This window comes from Muscardinus avellanarius (genome assembly GCF_963383645.1).
Source record: "Muscardinus avellanarius genome assembly, chromosome: 15".
Classification (NCBI taxonomy): Eukaryota; Metazoa; Chordata; class Mammalia; order Rodentia; family Gliridae; genus Muscardinus; species Muscardinus avellanarius.
The window spans coordinates 74,578,248-74,592,378 of record NC_137801.1 but is presented as its reverse complement, the minus strand read 5'-3'; the positions used below and the strand labels follow the sequence as shown (position 1 = coordinate 74,592,378).

The following is a 14,131-nucleotide window of genomic DNA, read 5'->3' as shown; positions in this document are numbered from 1 at the left end:
TGATTTTCCTTACTTTCCTTGCTATTTCTAGCCTTGCAAACATCTACAGAAATTATTGTACGTAATATTTTCTTTGTAGAAGGAAATACATTTCTACTAACATGTCTTAACATACAAAGCTTGGGTGACCTTTCAGAGACATCTGCGTTGAAAATGCCTAGTGGTGTCCAAAGTTCATGTGCAAACCCAAGAACGCTCCCACTGGGACTTGAAAAGACAGACTTTTCTCACATACATATGACCCAAGTCATTACTCATTCACAATCCCTTGTAACTTATATTTAATTTCTCGTTTCCTATAGTCTAGTCTTCTCTCATTCGCTGATTGGGTTCTTTATTCTCATCCCCTCACACATCTATGCAAATATAGCAAGCCATGAGGGACTAAAATATCTGAAGTCAGGAGAGCAAAACCTACAAAAGAAAACAGACAAAAAGGCCAGTCTTCAACACACTCTTTTAAGTTGTAGATTGTTTTGCCAACTCCGTGGAAATAAGCCACTTTTCCATCCCAATGCACCTGAGAGCTATGACAGGCTCCCATAAGTAACTGTGTCTTACCAGAGCAGAACATTCCCAGAGAGCAGCCATTCCTCTCCAAGAGGATATGTCAGGCTCTCCTCAAGCAAAAGAGAATATCCTGAACCTCTAACCTTTCCTCAGCTACCGCCTCTTATTTGGAGCTCATCAGATTGCTGCACTATCTGCAGCCTTTGTGCTTCTCAGTGGCTGTCCAGACATCTTCCTCTAGGCCCTATCCTTTCAAAGAGATGGACAAATGATGTCCAAGCAGAGATTAAAACTTCCAATCACATCTAGCCTTGGGATCCCATTTCATCCTCTCCACAAATTCAAACCTCAATCTCCTCATTTGTAACTGCAAATAATAAAACTTCTTTGCCTACTTCATAAGGCCCTGTGAGAATCCAATGAGATGACATATGACAATTACAAAGTAATATACACCCAAAAAGCAATAGAATTCGTACTCTCCTAAAGTTACTCGCATTCAAACTCAAGGAACAAGAATATGCAAGTATTCTACCCTTTCCACAAGAAATGGAATTTAGAAGTATAGAAGCCTAAAAACATTAATGGGACAGATTAGCTCAGGTGTGAAAATAAATAATGGCATTAACATTGTGGCCAGATTTGAAATTCATGCTTACCTGTCTCAGAAAGCAGTTTTGTAGCTTCCAGCACTTTCTCAGTATAAACGCCGGCTTCGTAGTTCTCCATCTCGGCATTGATGATGTGTATGACCCGAGCTGCCCTGCCCCTGATGGCCCCTGCGGTCCGGTCCAGTGTGTCCACATCCCCCTCTTGGAGGGCTATCACACATTTGTTCACATCCTCCAAGATGTGATTTTCTGTGGAGAGATCACATACACATTTATATGACTTTATATTACTTGGAACTTAATCTAAAATTGAGTCAGCAACTATCATGAACTGTCACCTTGGACATTCCAATGCATACCTAATCACACAGAAATGCTATTGGAAGTGCATCGTTTATAATTACAATAGTAGTTGTAAAGCCTGAGCACCAGTCAGAGGGCATGGAGCACCACACAGATTGGGATTTCTGATTCAGTAGTTCCAGCACAGGGACTAAGAAATTGAGTTTCAGGCTGGGTGTAGTGGCACACACTTGTAATCCCAGTACTTGGATGAAAGGTTTACATCCAGCCTCAGCAACTTCCTGAAGCCATCCACAACTTGGTGAAACCCTATTTCCAAATCAAAAATAAAATAATAGAGATCTGAAGGTATAACCTCAAGGTAGAAAGACCCTGGATTTTCATTCATTAAAAAAAAGAAAGAAATTGAGTGTCTATGAATTTTCCAGGTGGTGCTAATGCTGTTGGCTTGGGGAACATGTTTTGATTACCACTGATATCAAGAATCTCCTTTCCTTTGTTTCAAAGATTGAGGATTATTGCCCAAGAGGGTCTTTTAGGAATTGTTGTAGCTGCTAATACCAAGTAATCTGATCTAGCAGAATCATTTCTAGGCATGAACAAAACTGAAGCTTTGAATGCACATTTGTTTAATCATGTTTTATTACAGACATTTAAGGGACATTATAGAATAAACAAATATCACTCCATCTCTTAAAGTATAGGCAACTGGGATAATTTCTTAGGTGAAGAGAATCATAGAATATAATCCAGTATTGTAGCTAGTTTAATAAGATTATAGGTAAGGCAAGAACTGCTCTATCATTGCCCAAAATAGAAAATAAGCAGGCAAGAGAAAGCTTCCTTTTCTATAGATACAGGAATACATAATCTTTGTTTACCAATTGGACAATGTTTTACTGCCTATGTCTGACTTAAGGTTTGTAATTATGCCCTTTAAATTACTTATAAGTACAGTTTTAAGAAAATGTTCAGAAGTTTTAGTGCTCTATAGAAAGAAAATAACTTTAAGATGCACACACACACACACACACACACACACACACACACTATAAAGGACTAAATATTTATGCCCCCAATTCATATAATAAAATCCTACTTAAACATAAATCTAAACATGTCTGGTTTTCTATTTTAATTTATATTTAAAATTAAAAAAAAAAACGAGTAAATGTAAAACTGAGAAATTTTCAATGGTTTGAGTGAGGAAATTATATTCTATGAGGTCTAAAATTATAGGTAACTAAATTCTTTGCGGTATGATTAGGTTATGAAATAGATCAGTGCCCTTATAAGAGATTCCTGAAAGATCCCTCAACCCCTCTGCATGTGAAGATAGAGCGAAAAGATGGGCGTGTATGAAGAAGCGGTCCTTCACAAGACACCTTCGTCTTGGACATCACAGTGCCCAGAACCATGAGATAGAAATAAATATTGTTTATTAAGCAACCCACCTTACTGTATTTTGCTATAGCAATCTGAACAGACTTAGATACATAAACATAGGCTTTAAATAAATAAATAGAACAAGTTTACCAATAGTCTTAAGTACTATGTTAATCTTTTTAAAATTATAACTGCCAATTTTAATAGATAGAGGATTAAAATAGATTTTTAGATATTTAGAAAGTCTCTAAGGTCAGTTTAAAGTTCTGAAAGAAGGGGAGTCAAAAAAGGACCCAGTAAACTCCAGTCTGCAATAGGAATCTTTCATACTTTAATTAAACCCAACACTCATAGGAAACATTTGTTTCTTTAAGACATTGGGTAGGAAAATGTAAAGTATAACTTGCTTTTCATAAAAGAACAACTATAATATGATTCCCTCACTCAAACCATTATATATTTCTGATTTTTGTATTGGAGAGTCTTTTAATTTCAAGTATATAAAAAGTATTGAAATGTTTATGTTTTTGTATTCAGCTTTCTTAAACTCACACAAAAAAATACTTCTTGATGGCTGATATTTTTTTCTGAGTGAAGTAGAAAAAACACCATTGTGAAAATAAAGATTTAAGAAGTTTTTACTTTTGTTAAGAAACTTTTGAAAACCATTTATCAGATCTTGGCTTCTATCATGTGACTTCACTAAAAATAATATCTAAGGAAAGGTTTTGTACAAATAAAACAGTACAGGTTTTTAAATAATGTGTGTGTTTGTGTGTGTGTGTGTGTGTGTGTGTGTGTATTTCAAATAAGCCTCTTTTACTACCCTACTAGATTCCTTGAGATAATTACAGTGCACTTGGTCCTTGAAAGTGAGAAACCAGAAAGGACTTTATGTTTAAAACATATTGTCTAGGTATGATTTTTTTTATGACACAGTGGTCTAAGAGTAGACATAGCTACTCTATTTCTGTACATTTTTTAGAGATGGTATTTGAAATTAAATAAAAATTAGTGAAGTCTCTTAATGATATTAGTTACTAATCTCTTTGGAGTTAAGGAATTTTAAAAAATTTTCATAAGAATCTCACTCAAGGCTCAATACATGAAAATAATGAGATTCAAAAACAACAATAACAACTACTTACAACTCTAGAAATGTGCATTTAATTAAAAGAAAATAAAAATTATGCTTTTATAGATACAATTATATCTATTTAAAAGAAAATGCAGAGCTTCAAAATCTGTATTAACAAAAACATTCTTCTTAATTAGTTAAGCCATCAACTAATTTGTTAAGTGGCTAGTCAAATTAGTTATGTTGTATGAATGAAGTATTGGTAGTACTAATTTTACATTTTACTAATTGAGTAATTTTTCTGAATTAATCCTTTTGAAAAATTGTTCAGTTAGTTTACTTAGTATTTCCCAACTTTCCTAATTATAGGTTCCTCTTTTATTGAAAAAGAAATCACAATTTTCTCAGGAGACTCATCACACTAGTAAATGATATACACAAAAAAGCTAATAATATTTGGAGTACAATAAAATAATTTCTATTTTGTCAACCTTAATATCAACAGTATTTTTGAAAAGAAGCAGCAACTTATACAAACTCTTTAGCTAAAAGACTACACCTAGCATATATATATAAATTATTGAGCCCTGTATGGTATCTTGTTTCCTACTCTCTACATGCTCTGGTCTGGGGACGAATGTGTTTAGAAAGACACTGAATCTGTAGTATAGGCAAGCTCTATAATTGATTAATATTTGCAATCCTAGAGCATTGTACAGACAGTAAATAATAAAAAAATACATATTGGATGAAGGTGTCCATTGAAAAGGAGCAATCCATTACACATTTTTCTCCTAAGGTATTTTGAAGAAGAACTCCTAAAGTAAGAAGATGGAGAAAGGGTGTTTGAAATTGGAGAGAGGTGAAAATAGTAATAAAAGATATATGTAATCCAGATATTTCATTACTAGAAAAAACTGCCAGGAGCTTAGATGGTACACTCTCATACCAATTTTGGTATATAAAAATATCATAAATATCTGACTTTAACATATTCTATGATAAATATCTTTGATTTTTTCCAATCACACTATTTTAGAAAAGAAAAAAATTAAAATCAATGACAACCAGACTTTTTAATTGTTATAAACCACAAAGCTAGAGTTTCTAAATGAAAAAAAAATTACAGTGACTTTGATTGTTGAAAGAAAACAAACTCAGGATCCTAGAATTAAAAACAACAACAAAAAAGGAAAAGGTGAAGAAAACGAGTCTTGGACATTATGGCATAGAGTTTAATGGCTTTTTCAGATCTTAGGTTTGTACAATTTTGTGAGCCAAACCCACGAATTAAACTGTCACTTGGCTTATGCCAAGGCACTCATTTTAAAGCACTATTAAAAACTGTAGTTTTTGCCCAGTGGGAAAGGTTTAAATGTTCTAATGCAGCCATTTCACATTTTTATGAGCCTAGGCCACAACTGAAAATTGGTTTTGTTCCTGTAACGTTAATAGCTAGCATCTTTGCTCCTAAAACTTGTTGCACTTCGTATGAATAAATTAAATACATAGGAATACAAGTTCAGGTAGCATTAAAGAAATATAGTTTTTAAAAAACAAAGATCTTGTTGTTGTTGTTGTTATTTTTAAATAGAGTTTTTTGCCAGAATAGATATTCCTTCTACAAAGAAGCTGATACATAAAATCCCCTTAATGTCATTCCAGAATATCTCCCGGGCCACACTTGCAATTTACCAATGCAAATGCTTAGTTCCAGATCCAAGAGGAGATGAGAAGGAGGTTCCCCAACTATTGGGCTGTGTCCTCAGCTTACCAGCAGGAAGGAGTGGGCTGTGTCATTATTTGTCAAGCCCTGCCTGTGGAAAGGTGCCTGCTGCCTGATTGTCAACTGCAAAGGCATGCTCCAGCAGGCCCTGCCAACCTGGCTCCCTGACAGCGCCCTGTTCATTTTCCTGTCATGGCACGCCACAGCATTTGTACCACTAGGGCTGGACTGCACAGTGTTATCAGCAGGTGCCAAAGCCTTTCTCGTTGCCGGTAATAATGAGATGCACAAAAGAATGGCAGGGAGAAAGGTGGTGAAGAGGCAGGGCTTAGAGAAAGGAAATTAAGCAAAGCTTTGCGCTATTCAAAAAAATCCGAGATAAAACCTCCTCACGCTTTGCTTCTTTCCATCCCCAGAAATTTTTGTAGATGCATTTGAAGAAAATGGTATGTGGGGAAAGTTTTAAGTTTTGAAATGGTCCCTGTATGGGGAAAAAGTGTAGTGTGCGGGTATTCTTTATGTATTTGTAGGTAGAAGAAGGCTTAAGAGGCAACTTTTCAGGGTTTTTGGGGGGTGAGATCTGAGGCTGGGTCGGGAGGCTTCCTTCCTCTTACTGGGGGCATTGTAGTCATTTAAAAACTGAGTGGACCCTAGAAAGAGGCTTGGAATTTGTGGATACCTTTCTATTCCCCAACAAACCAAATCCTTAACACACCTATCTAAACAATTTCTAAGCACTTTATGGGAGATGCATTTTGGGAGTATCTTCTACAATATTAGGACTCATCCATCAGCAAAGCAAAAGCTCAAGAAATGGTAACCTACTGAGTTCTTTTAACAGCCAACCCCTAGATCGGGGGATATTTAAATAAACAGCTGCTTTGACAAGTCATTAAAAACTAAGTATTGTATGTGTGTGTTTTGAAAGTTGGGGGTTGGACAGGCAGGTTTCTGAAAAAGATTAGAAATTGGAATGAGGATACCAGAGGTTGGAGAAGGGAGCTGAAATGAAAGTAGAAAAGTAGAAAGTAGAAATCACCAAAGGGGCGGAAATTTCCCTCCTATCTTGATTTATTAAAATCAGTGTTCTTTCTAAAAAGATTGTTACGGTTTGAAATGGTGGGGTTCTTTTTCTTATTCAACTAAGGTTGGTTGAATAGAAAAATTAATGGGCAGCTCAGTATAACTTTAACAAATCTTTATTACAAAATTAGTAGGAAATAGGAGCCGGGCGTGGTGGCGCACGCTTGTAATCCCCGTGCTTGGGAGGCAGAGACAGGAGGATCGCGCAGGTTCGAAGCCAGCCACGCGCGCTGGTTTAGGAGACCCTGTTTCCAAATAAAAATGTAAAAATAGGTCTGGGAGTGTAGCCCGGAGGTAGAAGGGCTTCCAGGAACCCCAGTACCACCACCAAAAAAAAAAAAAAAAAATTAGTAGGAAATAGATCAGTAGGAAATAGGGAAGAGAAAAAGCAGCTGGGGAGCCCAAAAATGGAACTCTGGCTATTTGTTGGGACCTCAACCCTTAAATGGATTTTGTATTGGTATCTTTCTCATCAGCATTAGCAAGGCAATGGCTAGTTATTTATTTCTGCGCCGGGTGGTGCCTCTTTGTCTCCAGACAGTGCATGTACTAAGTGCAAGGGTCAAGAATCTACCTAGCCCTGGGCTCTACTGTATTGGGCAGTATTGGTTGCTCATCAACTAGGCTGCTTTGAAGCAGTACACTAAGTTTACCTTTCCTATACCCAGGTGGGATCCCAGAGGAGGTAAACAGAGGCACCAGGTTGCCTCTATTGTAGTTTTAGGGCTAATGGCTTCAGTTGACTCTAAGGCTTTTACTATAGGTTAATGATTGGAATGAAGGGCAAAGACAGAGAGGAACTCTGCACTGTAATCGCTGCAGCCCCCTCCCTGTCTGAGTGCTAGCACAGTACCTAAGCTCTGACTATATTTTACACTATATTTTACAAAGCAATTTTCCAATACCAGCACATTAATACATTTTGATGCCTCTTCCCAATACTGGCACAAAGATGATCTGGATTTTAATCTCGGCCAAGTTACCTAACCTCTCACTGACTTCGTTTTCTCAAAGGAAGACTCAGAATGCTAATAGTTATTTTACAGAATTTGGGGGGTAAGAATGAAAGTAAACAGCACAGAATCTGGTAAACTGTAGATCTAAGCCTGTCTTAGCTGTTTTCCCCGATCTCTCTCTTCTTGCTCTCCATCGCTGAAAACTTGGATTGTGAATTATCCATTAGATCTAGAAATTGTTCTGAATTTCCCTCAGTGGGAATTTACTGTCCATTTCTTCATAAAACGGAAAGAATGTAGCCAGGTGTGATGGCACAGGCTTATAAGGCTTTTACTATAGGTTAATGATTAGAATGAAGGGCAAAGACAGAGAGGAAATCTGCATTGTAATCACTGCAGCCCCCTCCCTGTCTGAGTGCTAGCACAGTACCTAAGCTCTGACAGGAGGATCCAGGTTCATGAGACCCTGTTTCAAGATAATGAAACAAAATTAGGGCCGGGGGGTGGGGGGGTAGTGTAGGTCAGAGGTAGAATGCCCCTGGGTTTGATCCCTGGTACCGCAAAAAAAAAAAAAAAAAAAAAAAAAAAAAGGAAAGGCTGCAACTAGGAAAACTATCCAAACCTGGTGACCTTCCCCCAGAAATAACTTCTACACAGCTGCAGTCAGAGGCCCTGTCTGCCTGGCTCCCACCAGCAATGATGTGGGTCCTCTCTCCCAGGCCTTAGTGGCCCCAAAGCAGGTCTGGTCAATGTGAAGGGTAGGTTGGTGTGAATTCTGCACACCTGTGAGTATTAACATCTGCCCAATCTGAATTCCCAAGGGTCATTTTGTTCATTTAATCCTTCATAAAAGAAGGTAATAGAAAGCCAAGCATGGTGGTACATGCTTGTAATCCCAGAATTCGGGTAGCTGAGACAGGAGGATCGTGGTTTATGGACAGCCTTAGCTATTTAGTGAGGCCATTTGCAACTCAGTGAAACCTGTTTCAAAATAAAGAAAAAAGAATAGACTGGGGGTGTAGCTTGGAGGTAGAATGGTGTTCCATCCCTAGTACCAATAAATAAATAAATAAATAAATAAATAAATAAATAAATAAGAAGGCACTGTTTCTAGTGACCTCTGCCTTACCGAAACTCTTCCAGGTGAATTAGGACAAATGCATTTGGTTGAATGTGTTTGGGAAAAGGTCCATTTGCTGTCTGGTCGCACAATTTTTAAATAGGAATCTTTAAATGAGGAATCTCATTTTAAAGTCAAACTGACTCCAGAGTTATTGAAACTTACTAGTGTCCTCTAGTCTGGCTTCATTTGCAAAGAAGTTACAATTATTGTAAAGACTAGTTCCCTCACTTCCCTTCTTATACAACTTCACAGACAAGTGCTCACAGCCTGGAGAATTTCCATGTACCTTTTAGCAAATTAATTCCCTGTCTGATATTTCTACCTCACCCATCACAGACACTCACTTATTGAAAAAAATGACTCATTTAACATATACAGAATTGGAATAACTCTATTTTTACAATATAAGGCATGTTTATTTATTTATTTATTTATTTATACTTTTTTTGCGGGTCTGGGGATGGAACCCAGGGGCATTCAATCTCTGAGAGACACCCCCAGCCCTATTTTTATTTAATTCTTTATTTTAAAACCGGGTCTCCCTAAGTTGTGGAGGGCCTCTCACTAAGTAGCTGAGGCTGTCCGTGAACCACCAGCCTCCGGTCTCAGCCTCCCGAATTCAGGGATTACAAGCATGCGCCACCATGCCCCGCATAAAGCATGTTTATTAACCAATCTGATATTTCATAACCCTTCTCCACATGGATAACAGGTATATCCAAAGCACATTCTACTTAACAACTATGAGATGTAAACAGGGCCTAAGCCTCCTTCAGTAATCTGTTTGGGCTCTGACCTCTTTATCAAAAAGTTGTATTTTTTCCCCTTCTGAAGCCTAAACTCCATGTCTTGAACTAAGAATTTTCAAGAGGGAGTTATATTCACATTGGCCAAGATGATGGAACACTCCAAGGGCCGAGAAGAGCACTTGAATCACACACCCATGTCATTTGCGAGGGGATTCTTGTCTCATTTGTCATCCTCCTACAGTAGCCTGCTCAGGCTCCTGTGCAGGGTGATTACCTGAAACCGAGAGGAAGTCATCCACGGAGGTGATGTCATCCACAGCCTCGGTCAGTACGCGGACCTGCTTCTCCCACTGGTCTTTAAAGACGTCCATGTTATCCTGAGCGACTTTGCTCTGTGGCCGGGCAGCCAGGGTGAGAGCAGCATTGATGACCTATTTGTCAGAAATAATCAAGGGACACAATGACCTCACTCTTTAAAAGGAGAGCACTCAAGTAAAACATCATACTGAAACCCTGGGCCTAGAAGGTTCTAGAGATAAATGGGTGGTCATTGCTCAGAACAATGAAAGACAGGAAAGCTCCAGTAGATTATCAACTACCATTAGTTTTTGTCTTACTTCTTTTTAAGATACAATAATTAGTCTCAGGTTTCCAAAAGGATTTGCTGGACAAGGTGTATTTACTCAGCACAGAGGTGGGAGAAATACAACTCTTGATTTCTTCATGGGCAGAACTTACAATTTACTTGTGAGACAGTGAATAGAAAAAGCTTAAACTACAACCCCAAACAAATCAAACAAAGTCAATAGGGGTGGAAAAGACAACGATTGCCACAGTAATTCTGAATACAAGGAGTAGAAAGACATTCTTTTTAGGAAAGGTAGGACTTTAAGAGCTTCTGACTGATGGGTAACATTTTCCAGTTCAGATAAATGGGGCAAGTAAAAAAAAGGGAGGTGAGTGAGGATTCCAAATACAAGGTCACCTATGGGTTTTTGAAAAGAAGAAAAGAAGGCTTACCTGGGGACACAGGCTGTCAATCTGGGTGGCCGCCATGCGGACTAATTTGACCCCTTCTTCATTGTTGGAGATGGAACAGGCCAAATTGGCAACCTGTATTGAAGACAAATCAAGTGAAAAAAAATCACAAATCACATTGGGGCAAACAAAAAGTTTATGGCTACATGTCCTCCCTTCTTTTCTGGAAAGTGTCAATTCCAGGAGAATCCTTTCAGCAACATGATGAAGGTGCCTGCCCTTCTGTGTTAAATCAAATATTGCTACTTCATATGTTAATTTAGACCTTTCTGCCAGAAGACCGGACTGCTAATACAAATTATAGCTTCAAGATTTTCAAGCACACACGGAGCTCCATTTTAACTCAGTTGCTCTGAAGTGTTTTCCCCTATGGACTGCCTGGACCTGCCTACACTTTCTCTCTCGTGACCCCCAAGACACATCATGCAATTCAGAAACCTCTGATCCTGGCCACATCAGTACTCAACTCTGGCCAGTGAACAAAATGCTACAGGCAATGCTTTGGATTTAAAAGAGACTTATGGTAAGCTGAAAATTAGCATGCTCTGCCCACAGGACCCCAGGTCTGTCTGAAGATGCTAGCCTATCAGTAGCCAACTCAAATGCCTTCAGGGGTAGAGCAGAAAGACATCGTCAAAAAGGCTGGTATTACTCATAGGCAATGGCGGGGTGTAGAGAAAATTAGAAGTGCAAGCCTATACTCAAGGCATGAGCATTTTACATTTCCAGAATACCATACAAGCCAAGAGAGCTGAACTAAATTCAAGTGCCCAGGCCAAGCAGTTCAATTTATGTTATTCCTTCTCATCAAGGAGTGAGAGTTAGTAATACAAGGTGAGATTGATTGGCCGAGGTCAATGACACCCAAAGCTACCGGGGAAATTTGGTCAGTCCCATCAGGCTGGTGTCAAGGGAACAGGGTATTGAGGATCAGAAAGGTCAAAGGAGAGAAGGGCAGCAGCACAGAAGGCAAACAAGACAAGTGATTAGCAGACAGAGACTCCTCAGGAGCCATCTGACCTTTGTTTCCTGCTCATGTCTAATCTCCAAAACCAGGCTGTTTCTCTGGGAGATTAAAATGCTCAACACACTGCCGGGCGTGGTGGCGCACGCTTGTAATCCCCGCACTTGGGAGGCGGAGACAGGAGGATCACGCAGGTTCAAACCAGCCACGCTGGCTTAAGAGACCCTGTTTCAAAATATAAAAATAGGTCTGGGAGTGTAGCCTGGAGGTACAAGGGCTTCCAGGAACCCCAGTACCACCAAAAACAAACAAACAAACAAACAAAAACAAAAAAAAAATTAAATTAAATAAAATGCTCAACACATGTGCAGAGTTCCCCAAATAAAAAACCTTTCGTAGATGGCATGGAGAAATGGGAGAAAACATAGAACTGGTGAAAAAAAAGAGGTTCAACCCCTAAATAGCTGTGTAATTGCTTTGCATTCAGATGGCTGCTTTCTGAACAGCAACTTGAGACAGGGAGATGAAGATACTAGGAATGTTTCCAAAGATTGCTTCAATAAATCATTAGTCTAAGAGTTCCTTTTTGATGCTTTTTTTGGTGGTACTGAACCCAGGGGGATCAAATACAGGGGCATTCTACCTCTGGGCTACACTCCTAGCCCTATTTTTTTTTTTTTTATTCTTTATTTTGAAACAGGGTCACACTGAAGAGGGCCTAAGTAACTGAGGCTGGCCAGGAACCGTGATCCTCCTGTCTCAGCCTGTGCCACCATGCCACCATGCCTGGTTTTTTTTTTTTTTGAAACAGGGTCTCACTGTATCGCAAAGGGCCTTACTAAGTAGCTGAGGCTATACGCAAATGAAATCCTCCTACTTAGCTTCCCAAATGCTGGGATTATAAGCCTACACCACCACACCTAGCCTTTTCTTTTTATGCTTTTAAGAAAGATGATGGAGGATCCAAGGAAGATGGTGACCAAGTAAAGCAGCTTCTATCAACACTGCTGATACACGATCTCCATAGTGGCAAAAATAACGCCCTACAGAGTCAGAAACTACTATTGATAGAGAAATAAAAGCTATAAATACAAAAGACAGGAAATGGGAAGACTAGAATAATCTGAGGAAAAAAAAAAAAAAAGCGGCCCGCCACAGCTACCGTGACTGACAGAATCAGACTCCAGGGAGGATAAGGAGCTGAAGTGACCAGAACCAGTCCAGGTGGATGTAATTCAGCAATTCTTTCAGTGCAAAGATGAGCTAAAATGTTCAGTGCCTGAGCCCATCACCACTTCCAGGGATTCAGAGAGGAGCTCAAACCAGAAGGGAGACACGCCAGCCTTACTGCCCAGGGCATGGCAAAGATGCCATATTGCCAGCAAGACAGTGAGTTAACCACACCCACAAAGGCTCCAGCTAAAGCGCCAGCCGAGTGCCAATATAATCATAAGTGAAATGGCAGCCCTACAGGAGAAATCCCAGCCTTGCATCGTCAGGGACTGAACCAGCTTTGATAAACTCACTGGGTGTGAGTTCTTGTGGTTCAAGGCAATGTAGGAATAGGGGTGGCAGGAATTGCTACACCCTAATATCAGTTCCCTGAAGGAAAGCCCCAGCCCAGTGACCTCAGAGTCTGGTCCAGCTGTGACAAACTCCCTTGGTCTGAGACCTTGCGATACAACTCAGGGAAGGAGCAGTGGCAGCAGAGATAACCATACCTCCCAGAGATCCAGAGCACAATAAGTGAATTTCTGGTAAATTGGAGAAGAACTCAGAGAAGGTAGGAGTGGGATCTGCTGTTGATTATATCAGAAGCCCAGACTGATTCAGGCTCATACCAGTGGAAAGTGTAGGGGAAATCTTACTCTTAACTCTAAACCCAATGAGCAGGATTGCTGGGAATGCAACAGAACACCACAGTGGGGAACAGGGAGAGGACAGAATAGCTCAGCCAAGCTGTGTAGAACTAAGACTCCTACATTGAGTTTGGCTTCAGACGCATACGCTACCAACAGAGTCAGGGAAAGACCTAGGCTCCAAGTCTGTGGAAAGTGTGGAGGGTGACCTTCACTCAATATTAATTCCAACCCCATTGATATCATCCATCTGCATAGACTGAAATGACTCAGAGAACCAGACTCACAGAGGGAAAGGTCAACATAGCAATCGGTATCTGCATAGAGAGATTGCTGAATTTGTTTGTAGTGTTGCATCAATTCATTGGTGGGATTGTTTGGTTTTTTTCATTCTTTTGTGTTTGTGTGTGTACCTGATTGTTTATTTTGCTTTTTTTTTTTTTTTTGGAAGGAGTTTGTGGGTCTTTTGTTTTGTTTTTATGATTTTTGTTTTGCTGTATGTGTTTTGGTTGTTTTTTTTAACCCTTATACAAATCATCTTCCAAGCTTCTTTCCTTGTACAAACCTACTCTATCCTCTCTCTCATCTTTTTCTTCTTTTTACCTCTCTATAGTCCTGATTTGAATCCAATTCATATCACAATACCAGAAACTATACATTGGTTACTAGAATTCTACTACATTGGTATTATCTCTAATTTCTAGTATATACTACTTTAACAAACTCATATACTCATACTATTCGA

General features: G+C 39.2%; 1 protein-coding gene across 4 annotated transcripts in view; it reads right to left on the bottom strand.

Annotated features, from left to right (window-relative positions):
• The window catches only part of CTNNA2 (catenin alpha 2), a gene marked incomplete at both ends in the record, with an annotated part of 1,014,669 nt that overhangs the window by 98,125 nt on the left and 902,413 nt on the right, over nt 1–14,131 (bottom strand). For all 4 annotated transcript variants that reach the window (XM_080711157.1, XM_080711158.1, XM_080711159.1 and 1 more), the window contains 3 exons: nt 1,170–1,370; nt 9,800–9,956; nt 10,546–10,638. In XM_080711157.1, coding sequence (XP_080567283.1) covers nt 1,170–1,370; nt 9,800–9,956; nt 10,546–10,638 — 451 coding nt within the window. The remainder of the gene's footprint in view (nt 1–1,169; nt 1,371–9,799; nt 9,957–10,545; nt 10,639–14,131) is intronic.